The 13,281-nt window shown below is 42.5% G+C and overlaps 1 protein-coding gene across 2 annotated transcripts in view; it reads right to left on the bottom strand.

The window, feature by feature from the left end:
• Window positions 1-1,221, bottom strand: part of SLK (STE20 like kinase) — a 49,566-nt gene extending 48,345 nt beyond the window's left edge. For both annotated transcript variants that reach the window (XM_084210822.1, XM_084210823.1), the window contains exon 1: window positions 467-1,221. In XM_084210822.1, the coding sequence (XP_084066948.1) occupies window positions 467-616 (150 nt within the window). In that variant the 5' untranslated portion in view covers window positions 617-1,221. The remainder of the gene's footprint in view (window positions 1-466) is intronic.
• Between the last annotated feature and the right edge of the window lie 12,060 nt (window positions 1,222-13,281).

Raw genomic sequence — 13,281 nt, 5'->3', positions numbered from 1 at the left:
ACACATGAAGCACAGGAGTCAGTTTTACTGTTCATGGGGTTCCTTCCGCACAGGGAAAAAAAAAAAAAAAAAAAAGTATGAACTTCGGATCTAAGGAAATGCAGTCTTTGCAAGGTTAGCAGCCATACTGTACACGAGTACCAAAAAAACCCAAAACACAGAGAAGTGAGCAATCCAGCAGCGGGCAGGGTGGAGCAAAGGCGGGACAATGACCTAATAGATCTTTTCTATCTTTAGTTTCACGAAGCTCCGTGGCCAAGAGGCGCCGGGATGCCCCGCTCTGCCTCCGTCCCCCCGCAGCGCTCAGCGCCCCAGCCAAGTTGTCCCGAACTCGGCGCTGCCAGCAGGGATCCCGAGGAGAGGGAGCCGGCAGACAGGAGCCCGGGGCAGCGCTGCGGGCACCAGCAACGCTGCGAGTCACTTCTCAGCTATGAGAACACAAGCGAGCCGCGCTGCCCGCCCTTACCTTGAACACTTTACCGAAAGCACCATCGCCCAGCTCTCCTATGATTTCCCAGAACTCCTCAGGGTTCAAATCCCTCTTGACGTGCTCGTATTGTTTCTTCTTCTTCTCGCCGCCCAGCTTAAAGATCTTACGAAAGTTGAAGAAGGACATTGTGGCTGCAACCGAGGGATGGGGCGGGCGGCGGTGCCCCCTCCGCCCGCCGGGACCACCTGGCGCGGGAGGTGATGCCGGGCGCGATTCCCACGCGGAGACCAAAGTCTTGGCGTCGCCCGGGAAGCGCCGTCACTGCGGAGAGACAACACCCCGCGATGCCCCGAACGGGGCCGGGCTCGGCGCTGCTCTCCCCGACGGGCTCGGCCGTCCCTATTCGGCCGGGCCGGTCACCATAGCGGCAGCAACAAGTGCCGGGCTCGCTCCTCGGGACGGGCGGCGGCGGAGCCGGAGGAGGGGTCACGGCTCCGCTGGGAGGGGGCAGCTGCTACGCGCCGGGCTGCGGGGAGCGATCACGTCCCGCCTCGCAGGACGGGGCGGATGCAGGGAGGGGCGGAGGCTGCCCCGCTCCAGGCTTCAGGCTCCCGGCCGGTGTCCTCGCGGAGAGGCGTCCCGGGGTGGCACCGCGGCGGAAAATGACGCTTCGCTACCGGCCTCTCTCCCACTCGCTCGCTCCCTCGCCCTGTCGCGAAGCGGGGCCCGGGCGGCTCCGTTTCCTGCGGGGCGGCACCGGCGGCACCTCCGCCCCCTCCGCCCTCGCTCCCGCCCGCCGCCGGCGCGTGCGCCCCGCGCTCCCGCCCCTCTTCCCGCGCTCCCGGAACCGCCTCGCGCCCCTCCCGCCGCTCCGCCGCCGGCGCACGCGCAGTAGCGCGCGCCCCCACCGCTCCCCCGTCTCCCCGGAGCGTGCGCACGCGCCGCACCGGCAGCACGCGCGCGGCCCTCCCCCGCCAACGGCTCGGGCCCGGCACAGGCGGGGGGAAGAGGCGGGGCTTGTCCTGTCACGTGACGTGGCCGCGGCTGCCCCAGCCAATAGGAACGCGCGGAGGCTCCGGGCGGGTAAGTCGGTGTCGGGCTCAAGATGGAGGGGGGCGCCTTCGCCCCCCGTAGCTCAGAGCAGCGCGGCAGCGATGGCGTGGGGATCGAGTGCTCGTCCCTCCCTCTGTCCTCTTTCCCTTTAGTCCGTTGCGTGCCGTTACGGGAGAGATGTGTGCTAGAGGAACCCTTTATCCTCTGATTCCGGAGGACACCCCCCCCGCCTCTCCCTGCCGCGCCGCTGTCCCGTGCAGGGAGGGTGTCCCCAGCCCTGTGGCAGAGCGCGATGTTCTCTAGGCGGGGCGCAGCTTCCCCTCAGGGCTGGCTGGATGCCCTGAGTCCCCAGGCCGCCGCGGGAGCCGAGGGGCCCTGGGGCTCCCTCTGTGTGTCAGGAGCGCTGTGTGGGCAGGTAGCGCCTCCGAGGGGGCTGGGGCTTGGACGTGGAGCTCTGAGGAAAGAGTTGACAGCAACTGACGACGTTGGAAAACTTTCTTTTGTTTGTGGTCCAGTGCTATCCCTAAACCTGCTGCTGGTTTATCTTCTGTCATAGCAGGGTGCGATGTTCTTGTGCTGCCCGTTTGGTATCTTCGGTATCTTATTTAATCACTGGGACAGGCCTGAATTTCCTTATCTCACAACCTTCTCTTGCCACAAGTGATTCTTTCCTCGCCCTGAAGTATAATTGTATTTTAATAGTTGTGTTGTGTACATGCCACCCATTGCGGGGCGTTTCCTCGCTTGAAAGCAAGAGGCGTTCCCGTTGCCTGGATTAGGGGCAATTAGCAGAGCTGGGCACAGAGTTTGGACTGTGACAGGCTGCAAGTCGATCCAGCAGCAGCTGAGGCGATGCTGAGACCTCAGAGACATCTGACAGTGAGACAAACACCCAGGGAAAATCGTGTGATGCCGTATCCTCGTATGAACCTGAGTGCCTGCAATTGCCATTAGCTTAAGCTGCATGATGAGCTTCTGAAGATCAAGCCTGTGGTGTGCATCATTCCCCAGACCATTTTATTAGCGTGACAGTAGTTTGCTATATGAGGAGGATAGTCCGTGTGTAAATTCAGTAATAATAATGAGGCATTGAAATGCCCCTGACACAAAGCATTTATGAATCGAACAACAGTGTTCTGTCATGAGTCAATTTCTTTAAACTGTATAAAATCAGTTTCACGGGTAGTCCCACCCTATGAATAGAGAGCCTTTCAAGTACTCTTGCTAAACTGATTTGTTGTAATAATCAGCGTTTGTTTTTCAAAAATGATATTCGGCTTTATGGGTTCCTTGTACTGACAGCTCTGCCACAAGAGGTAAAGATGTTCAGGAGGGTGTTAAAACCTTGGCTGTTTATATGTGTGAGGGCAAAAACAAGAAACAACTGCAACGCCAAGGATCTGCTTATCTTGGGTGATCTGCCTGGCTGGCTCCACCTATTAATTTCATAGGCAAGTTTCATTCAGATAGTTTGAATTAAATACAATAACCAAGAGAGTGTTACCAGCAGCAATTTAGCTTCTCATATCTTAATTTTTAAAGATCAGTTTCTTTTTCTTCTCTATAATTTTTCTTTTGCCCCTTCAGATGGGATGATAGCTTTGATTTGGATATTAAAATACAATGATGGCTTAAATAATAATTTTCGTTAAAATTTATAATTTAATATTTTGATTTTAACTTGCTTTCTGTTGGATAAAAAGTGCTTTGGGACTAATTTCTGTAGGTTTATTTAAACTGACTGGTTGATAGAGGATGGGGGGAAAAAGGAATCCAAAGCCATAGCATAAATTCCTTGTATTGAGGCAGGATTATCTTTTCTTTAGCCCAGGGTTAGTGGCAATGAAGTGGGAGGGGGACATGGGGGTGTTTATGTATGAGTGTTAGAGTTTGTAATAACTGGAAAGAAATGCAAAACTAAAAGAAAATTTGGTAAGTTATATGTGAACAAGAGAAGTTGAGCCGGCAGTTGTAGGCTGGGATAGCAGTGCCTGGTTCTGCCTCAGCCCTGTTACAAACGTCGGGCTATGCAGAGTTCACACACAGCATCTCTGCCTGGGTCAGTTCGTGTGTGACAACAGAGGCTCAGAGCACAACGTTGGTGCCATCCTACCAATGACTGAACGTTAGCAGGTACTGCATGTGTGCTGCTTTAGACTTGTATAAACACAGTCTTCCTGTTCCAGAGAGCTTTTCATTCATATAGCATTGAAAATATAAGATGAAAGTCTGGTATGAGAAAGGAGCACTTAATCTAGTGATAAGGCTTTGCTTTTAACTTCTTCTTTCTTACTCTTGAACAAGTAATTCAAGATAAAACCAGGATATATGAAAAGGAAAACTATGACTCCCTCTCATTTTTTTCCTTATTCTTTCACTCTGGAGTTACAGCTTGCCACTCATTCCTGAAAATAAACTCCATAAGGTGAAGGTTAAGTGCTAGTAGCAAATCCTTCCCAATTTGCTGTGACTTCCTGGTTTGGAGGAGGCTGTATGAAGCCTGGATTTTGTGTGTGTGGGGTTTTTTTTTGTTCCTGATAGCAGCAGTTCTTAGTGACTGTAAATGTTTCCAGATGGTAAGGATAAAAAGGTAAAAGTGAATTATATTAAAATTTTTCCTTTAGGAATTTAAAGTAATGCTTTTTGAAAATTCATTGCTTCCTTTAAATGTCAGAGGAAGATGTTAAAGTCAAAATGTTAAAGAGCTATCTTGATTGCGCATCGAATATACTGGCTTAAAATAGCTGTAAACTCTTTATGACAATTTTTTTCATCTCTTTGTGACTTAGAAATCTCCTTTATACTTCCTGCTGCTTAATATCACCATCCTTTCTCATTTACTCAATCACTTACACTTGCCATTGTTCCCAACTCCCTCTTTGTTTCTTTTAAACTGCTCCAATTTCTCTTAATTGAAAGTAAACACTTCAGAAATTTAATTTGAAATGTGTTCTTCACAAGATTTATTGCCCTTTTGCTGCAGTCCTACATTCTGTTTTCAGTTCTTTCAAAATATTTAATGGTATATTTTTATATTGTCTTGACTTTCTGTCCACCCACGCTTTCACTGATCTTCAAAATTCTTTCTGGTGATTGAGCTCATTGAACTGCTGTAAGGTCACAGGTGGCTTGTTTGTGGTTAAATCTGGAGTGTAATTCTTGTTTCATCCGTCTTAATCTGTCTGTCACCTTTGGCACTCAGCACTGTCCTTTCTGTTTTCTTTAATCAATGTACCCCATGTTTTTATTGATATTTTCTAGTTGTGTGGTGGCATTTTTTTCATCAGCTCTGCCATTTCTCCTCTGATCTGTTCCCAAAGTTACCATTTTGTGCTGTATTGGGCTCATTTCAGTCTAAGCACAAAAAGAGACTTAGTTCTGTATTCAGTATTTTATGAACATTTATGATATGAGTAACAGGAATAGTTCAGTCATAAATAATACAAACAGGAAAAAATTATAATACCAGAGGTTGGACACTCAAAAGCTTGCCCATATCTTAGCCAGAATCAATACTCAGGCTCCTATCAATAACCTGGGTATACTACTATTTATTATATGGTTTGGGGTTTTTTACTGCCTTACTGTAGGATCAGTTAATCTAAGAATTGCCATAGAAACATGTGGCATTTGGAAGCTTCAACATACAAGGATATAGCTCAATGTTTGCAGTAAAAAAACATTGAATATTAAAATGTTTAGGAATAGGATTGATCTAATTTTGGCTTCAGAAAAGTCTGTGTGTTTAATCTAAATTGGCCATACTTTTTCAGCAGTCAGTGGGGAAATGTATTTTCACAGGGCAATTTACCTTCCCCATTTTAGACACTTATCTTTATCACAGTATTTGACTGTGTGAGGCGAGTTTTCCTGGCAACATATAATGGGAGTTCTTCCTACCTATGGAGACTCCATTGCCAGCAGAACTCTTGGAGTGCATTTCTCTTGATGTCAGCAACACTTCTGGGAATGATGACAGAGCAAATGTAAAAATTGCCAAATTACCTGAATGTTTCCAAGTAAACCTGTGATGTTTTATTGAATAGACTTTATCTGAAATTAAATGGCAGGGGAAAAAGCAATAATATAAATATCAAAGTTTGAATAAGGATCAGATATTCCAGCAAATAATGCAACACTATTTCTTGGAAACATGGTATATCAAAAGCATTCAAGTTTTAACATGTTGACTTTATTGGAGCTATAGCAAAAAAATGGTTTTTTTCTTATTGCTTCCAGTTGATGTGCAAGGAAACCCTCTTCAAGACTGAGGTTCAGAAATAGTCATATGTCTTTGTAGGGGAGTGAGAAGCAAACCTCAGATTTAATGGAATGCGTCAATAACTTGAAACTTTCATAGCTGATTCTCTTTGATTAATTGACTAATGCAATTAAGAACTTCAGATCCTCATGATAAAGCTTTTCAAGAAGGCTGCACACTTTTTGGTTTGTATTTAACTCAAAAAGCTCATTTTATAGGAATTTTCAGTTAATATTAAACTACCGAGCTGCACTGCTGGATAGTTGCATTTTTTTCATAGAATACTTAGTCTAATAAAAGTTCTCTCCATATTGTGACGATTGTTACAACCTTACACAGAACCACACAGCACTAAGTCCATCTAGGACACTTTTTTTTTTAATAATAATAATATCCTTTAAAATACTACTACTCTTAGCTATAGTGCTTTATTCCTTCTAACAATTTTAATAATTTGAGGTTATATTTCATTTGAAACGAGATTTATTTGATCAAAGCTGTACATGAACACAAAGCAAATTATTTCAAACTTGTGGAGCCCCCTCCATCTGATAGCTATTAGAAGCTTTAGTTAAATCACATGAAAGCATGTCTTGCAAATGCTGCACCATGGTTGCTTTTCCTCCAGATGGTAATTAGACCTTTTCCTCTTGTGTAGCAGTCATGAGCTGATTTGCTCTTTTTGTTTGTGGCTTTCAAATTTGCATTAGTTCACATAGTAGCTAGGATTAGAAATTTATTAAGGGATAAAGATAGCTTTGCATCTCAGTATTGCTCTCAGTCAATACTGGCACCAAAAAATGTCTGAACAGAAAGCCCACATGTATTGCTGCTTTTCTTTCCATAAATCCTGATTTTCTTTCACTGTTTCCCAGGAGCCTTTTTTTTTCCAGAATGGACTTTGTGTTCTCTTGTGATTCTGATCAGCTCTGGAATCTTGGGACCAAATAACTCATTCTGTAATATGAAAATTTTTTTTTTAAATTATGGCTGGCTGGCCAGCCATCAGACCCAATTTGGGTTATATTCTATGCATAACCAGAAAGTTTCTTATGCCTTCGACAATTACTTTGAAAAATATATCATCCTGTCAAATAGGGAACATTTCCTACATGTACAATAAAGGAAAATTTGACAAAAAGGTAACACTAAAGACTTGATTTCCTAGTGATATCCCAAAAAGAGACATTGCAGTGGGAAAATATTGCAGATATGTCTCCTAGCAAAAAGGGGAAACAATGTAGAATGTGAGATACCAACTGTTTGCTAATGTAAAGCTAGACTTTAAAATATTAAATTATTTTATTGAAAAAAAACCAACAACGTTTTTCATTGCATAATGTTATTTTTGTATTACAACCATGTTTGTACTAATTTCTGTGTGTGCAATGTTCTTCTCTTTTTACCTAGAAAATGAGGCAAAAAAAATAGTTGACTGTTGTAAAGTAGAATTTGGCTTCGTGTAGGATCTCATCTTGGTACAGCAGCAATGAGTGGAGCTGCAATAATATGGCAATTGTTAAGGCAAACAGCAGCTACTGTGTGTCCAACAATAGTCTGTGCAAACTTTGGCCACTGGCACTTGCTTATGACAGAACAGGGTATTGTGATGTGATGCATTTTTTGTCTCAAGTGCCCTGAAATGTTTATTTTTTGACAGAAAGGATCTTTAATAGCTAATCCTCAAAATTATGTTTTATAGTACAATTTGATATTCATGGATTTAGCCAAAAAAGCCCATTACATTGCGTGGACTGAATCATAGCAGGAAATAAAATTACTTACATGAAAAATAATTCCTGTGGCTTCTGAGCACTGATATATTTTTCTGGATATAGTATACAGGAGTGACTTCCTTTCAGAGCATGAGTTAGGAAATGGCATCTATTCAAATTCAAATGCAATTAAGGAGACACTTAAATTAGTTTATAAAAGGCTGTTGGTTTCTTTACATACCAAGAAGTCGGAAATAGTGATGAGTTTATCATGTTAACTGTGACAGTGATTCATGGAAGAAGTTACAGCCACAGGGAGGTATTTTCTTTCAAGTATCTAAATAATGTTCTGTCTATTTAGTGCCTTTCAATGGGATTTGGAACAAGTTTTTAAAGATGGGCAAAAACCAATTTTGAAATCTCAGGTTGTAATGGAGTGCTCTGTAGTGCTATGAATGTTCATATAAATTCTGACTTATTCCAGAAGCTGTTCTAATTTAGACCAGATACATAAACCAGTTTAAAGGGGAGGGAGATGAACAGGAATGCTTGCCTTTAGAAATTGAGTCAAACTTGTGGAGTTCACAGGCACAGTATCCTCAGAAAGCTATTAACCGATGCTTGTCACTTCTATGCAAATTTATGAAATTTGAAAATTTTCATTCAGGAAGTGACACTAAATCTATGTTACACTGCTAAAACAGAGTAGGAAATTTTTATTTTCTTTTCTCTGTTAGTTAATTCCTTTGTGTTGTATCAGTAAATTACAGAATCACAGAATGGATAAGGTTGGAAGAGTCCAACCTCTTGCTCCAGCAGGACCCCTAGACCACATAAGTCAGGATTCTGTCCAGACAGTTCTGGAACATGTCCTGTGAGGGAAACTCCACATCCTCTCTGGGCAATCTGTTCCAGTGCATGTTCTCCCACACAGATTTCTGGATCCATGGGAAATTGTATCTAATGCATGGGACAAGGATCAGAAAGAGCTACTTGTACTGTTTATTTTGTTACACACTTCCCTGTTAGTTTTTTTCAGAATCAGGCTTTTGGAAAATTGAGTGCCAAAACCTTGTTTCAAGGTTTAGCTTGCATATAAAACAAGTTTCAGTGCCAAAAGGAGGCAATCTAGGACTGTAAGCTTTGTCCCCCTTCCTTCCAAGACTGTGGATGTTGGAGGAGCCAGTTTCTTTGCTCTCCTGCAGCCACATGCACCTGTCCAGAAGGTTTTCCAGGCAGTGTTGTGGAAAGGTAAAACCAGAGGGAGGGAAACATGCTACATGTTACATGGAGACAAGAACTCCACTGGAAGACTGTTACACTATAGCCATGACAGTTTATTGATAAAACAGCTTTTTTGCCTCTACCTATATATTGCCTTATGGGCATTGTGGGCAGTGCCCCCTTCTGGGTTGTTAGATTCCCCACTGGCTAAATGTTGCAGTGATGGGCCACTTGTTTTGCTCTTCACTTACCAGTGAAGTGCATTGTAATAAAAACTAATGTAAGTAAAAGGCATACAATGTTTAGAATTTTAAGGAGTATCTTTAAGAAAAAAATCTACAATTCTTCCTTTTGGTAAATTGTTATCTGAACAGCTTTGACAAATGTTAAACCCTTGCACAAGTAACATTTCAGGAAGTGCTAAACCTCTGGAAGTTCAGAGGAGTTTTAGACTTCTTAATTTTGTTTTGAAACTATGTCTTTAAATTGGAATTGTACTTATATGTAAGAACTACAAGACATGCAGCATATAGCATCAAAACTGACAGGGTTTAACATGACAGAAGCTGAAAGTGGTTTACTGTGAAAGACTGAAAGTGCTTGCCCCATCTTGATTTGTAATAGAATAACCAGGTAGGAGGTGGCTCCAAACTGACCTTACCTTACTGTTTGATAGTTTTCCAACAGCTGTTTTCCAGGAGCCTTTTTTTTGCCTTTCAGTTAAGTGTTTTGGTCTCAGTGATGGTGTTAATCTTGTTACTGGTGTTGGATACTTTCTTTTAACTATGTATTTTTTAAAAAACTATGGCTGAGTTTCATGTCTAGAATCTTTGTTCCATATTAACTGTAACCAAAAGCTTTACTTCCAATTCACTAAGATTTACTTGTATAATACAATGGGTTTATTTGGTTTTAATTTAAAATGTTGTATGTAGCTGTAGGTAATTAAAAACATTTCCTGAAAAATGGTGGGTTTGACTGTACCATGCTGGAATTGCCTCTGCTGATCATGAAGAGTTGAATAATAGTCATCTGTCACATAGGGTGTTGACTCAGACACAGATGATTTAAATTCAGATGACAGAGGGTGTTACAAAACCCAGCTGTTGACTCTGCTCCTCTTTCCACAAGTTGCTTTGTCTGTGGCAGGAATGGCTGACCTATGGAGCAGTTTTTGACAGCCACAGTTTCTGGCCTAGTTTATTCAAGAAAACCAGTGATGACTTTAAGTTGTTTTAATGCACTGGGTTGGCAACTCCAACAGTTTAGGAGCTGTTTCCAGTGTAAATTGTCAGTGCTAGTGGTAGTGGCAGCCTTTGGAGAAGAGTGAAAGCCTGGTAGGATGTTTAAGTTGCTTGTATTAGCGCGTGAGTTCTCTGTTTCTGTTTCACAGCTAACTTGAGAAAGAGTTTTTGCAGCAGTGTGCCAGCACTTGCAGAGCAGTTGCAGACAGCCATTGGCAAGACACATTTTATTGGCTCAAAATTATTAATCTCAAGCTAAGGCAATTTTCTCCAAGAGCTTTGGTTGTTAATCAGATTTGGAGAAAAGACAACAAGAAACATGAAAACAGATACTCTTCTTTGAGGTTTCAATTGCTCTGGAATTGGAAGAAGACTGTTTACCTTTTTTGGAAAAGGTACATGGTGGACACGAGAATATGAGCCAAGAAATTAATTGGCCAGGGCTGATTCTCTTGAATAAATCAATAGGGTATTAAATAGGAAGCTCTTGAGACAAAACTACCCAGTAGGCTGCTTAGGAGGGAAGAAAGAAAATGGGTTTGGGGGTGGCATGGTTGGGAAGGCCAATTTTCCTTGCTTTCCCTTCTAGGATAATACCTTGCTGAGCTCACAAGGTAGCTCTGGGGATTATGGACTTGGTTGACTTCTCAGTAGAGTCAGGAAAGCTAACATTGATTACAGTGGGTCAAAGAGACAGCCCAATCTTAATATGTTAGAATAATCTCAAATTGAGGCTTCTTGTTTATTTGTATCTAGATACCTACTATGTAAGCTTTAGATTTCTGCCCTTCAAACAGAGTTGTTTTCCCCAGAAGAACTTAATTCTTCTTTTGGTTTTGATTATGCCTTCATAGTCTTTTTCTGGAGTTAAAAATAGAATAATGATATCTTCTGTCTAAATAACTTGTGGACTAGATGCTTCTGTTGCCTTTTTTTCTCCTGTAACATGATTGAATTCCTTGCACTACAGCAACCCTGAAGTCATTACACTGCACTTAAACAAAATGCAGAAAGGAATGACCTTTTGCTAGGACTCTGTGTTGTTTATATTGCTAAGCCTGATCACCATCTCCCAGCAAAAGCCAGTTTAATCCTTAAACATTAATTAGATAGTATCTTCAGAATTGTCTTTTGTTTGCTGTCTGGGTCTTCATTGATTATAATGTTGTGCATCTCCACAATGCCCCTATTTGCCCCTTGGCTCTTATTGTACAGGGCAGCTCTTATCTTCTTTGCTGATAGCATATCACCAATAGTACCAGTTAAGAGCTGAAAACACTTGTAGCATAATGGAAAGTTCCATTTTTGCCAGGATGACTCATTAATTAACCTCGGGATGGAGAGGCTTCCTGTGCCAATTTGGGAAAAAGTTACAGGAAGATACCATTATATATCAAAAGATAAATGATTGGAAGAGTTTTGTCAGCCTTGTAGGAATTATGATTTTTAATACCCTCAATCTGCCTGAAACAAGCTTGGAAACTCACTGAATAGATTCTTTGGAAATAGTTTACATCTTGCTTTGCTTTAGGACAAACAGACAACTGCTAAGAAGAGTGCGCTGGTACTAGCAGTGTTGGAGGCAAGCTGTACATCCAGGAGGCACTAAGTATCTTTTCTTTCCAACTGACCACAAGCTTTTGGCTTCACATAGGCCACTGTTCAAGTGTAGCTACCAAGCTGACCACTTGGGAGGGAAGGAAGAAAATAGGCTTGGTTTTGGGTGGTGTCAGGGGTTGGGAGGGCTCTTGGGACTGTGAAGAGGCCAGGGAAGACTTTGGCTGCTGTGCAGAATGCCCTGCTGTGCCTGTCAGACATTGCTGACAGTGAGTAGGTGGCTGGGGTACGGTTTCACTGTCCCAGCCTGGTGTGGATGGAATGTCTGTAACTCAGGACTTCAGCAAATTTGTCCTCTGGACTTCAGGGAATCCTCTGATGCCTTCATAGTGCTGGGCGCATGATTTAGTTTTTGTCAAGCAATCTTTGCCACATCTGTAAGATAAAGTGTTGTGTGTCTGCAGCAGGCTTGAACCAAACAGAGTGGTCTCTAAAGACATATGATGGGTGTAAATATCTCCAGTGAGGAGCCTGGGAGTGAGAAGGAAGCCCCAGAATCTGAGATTTAACTCGCGGTTGTTTTTGAGATGGAAAGAGCTTTCGCTGCAGAAATCTTCTCCCTTCAGAACAGGAAAGCAGTAAAAAATGTTGGGGAGATGCTCTTCATTTAGGCTTCAAGTGTGCTTGGACTTGATCTATTAACATTTGGGCATTTCAGGCTTGACAAGTCGCTATAAAATGCCAAAATACAGATATTTTTAATCTTCAGTAGAGCTGCTTCATTGATTTCCCCTCAGATGCACACATGTGCAGGGGTGACTTCTGCTTTTTACCCCAAGGAGTGTCTGTTTACCCAAAATACAACAGGTTAGACAGACTTGTTACTTGATTATCTCTTTTTGGCTGGTTATCTCAGGCTGCTGTCTGTCTAGAAGGAAAAACAGGTGCTGAACTGTGACAGGCTTTGTAACCATGCAGAGTAAATTGGGGGGCATGAGGCAGAAAAGAATGTAACTTTGTACTAGAGACTGCAAGCAAAAAGAGATGGGGAAACTAATTTTCTTAAGAAAATGAGTATGCCAAGTAAAATACAGGTTCAAAGCATTTGTTCCCTTGAGAAGCTTTATGGTCTAAATTTGACATTGACTGTAGCAAGTATCCAAAGAACTGCCATATGGAGGAATAGCAGCTTGTGTTAAAATCATACACTTAACAGCTTAATTTCTAAATTTCTATTGAGCAGTGTCTCAATTCAGCAGTAGAAACAGGGTGCTTCATGGGGAGACTTGAGTGAGAAAGGAATGGTGTGACTGTTTGAGTAGATCTTGCAGATGCAAAAAGGAAAGACTGGGAAGAGTTGTCTGTAGTGGGGAGCAAGACATGAAGGTGTAATCAAAATTATTTCAGTTTGTTACTTAATAGTGAAGTTACTATTGGAACTGACTAAATCAAATATTTTCAACATCTCACCTGAGAAATGACCAGTCCAAGGAAGGGTAAATAACATTGACTTTTTTAACTTTTACTAGTAAAAGGGAGGTGACCTGGAAAGCCTTACAGGAATAAGGTATCTGTCCGTACAGGAAAAGCTGATAAAAAGTATTTTCAGCTTCCAAATCTTTACAAGGATCTTCCTGAATCAAGTGCTGGGGTTTTTTACATCAAGACTGTGATAAGCAGAGAATTGGATCTGTAAAGGCCTAAGTTGGCAGGCATTAAACTGTGAAATCCGAAAGGGTAAAAGGGAAAGGTAACAATTTCAAAGTTAGTGGAGACTACATGCCCAAAACAAAGAAG

This window comes from Fringilla coelebs (assembly GCF_963513975.1).
Source record: "Fringilla coelebs genome assembly, chromosome: 8".
Classification (NCBI taxonomy): Eukaryota; Metazoa; Chordata; class Aves; order Passeriformes; family Fringillidae; genus Fringilla; species Fringilla coelebs.
Note: the sequence above shows the minus strand (reverse complement) of the source record. Positions and strands in the feature narration are given on the sequence as shown.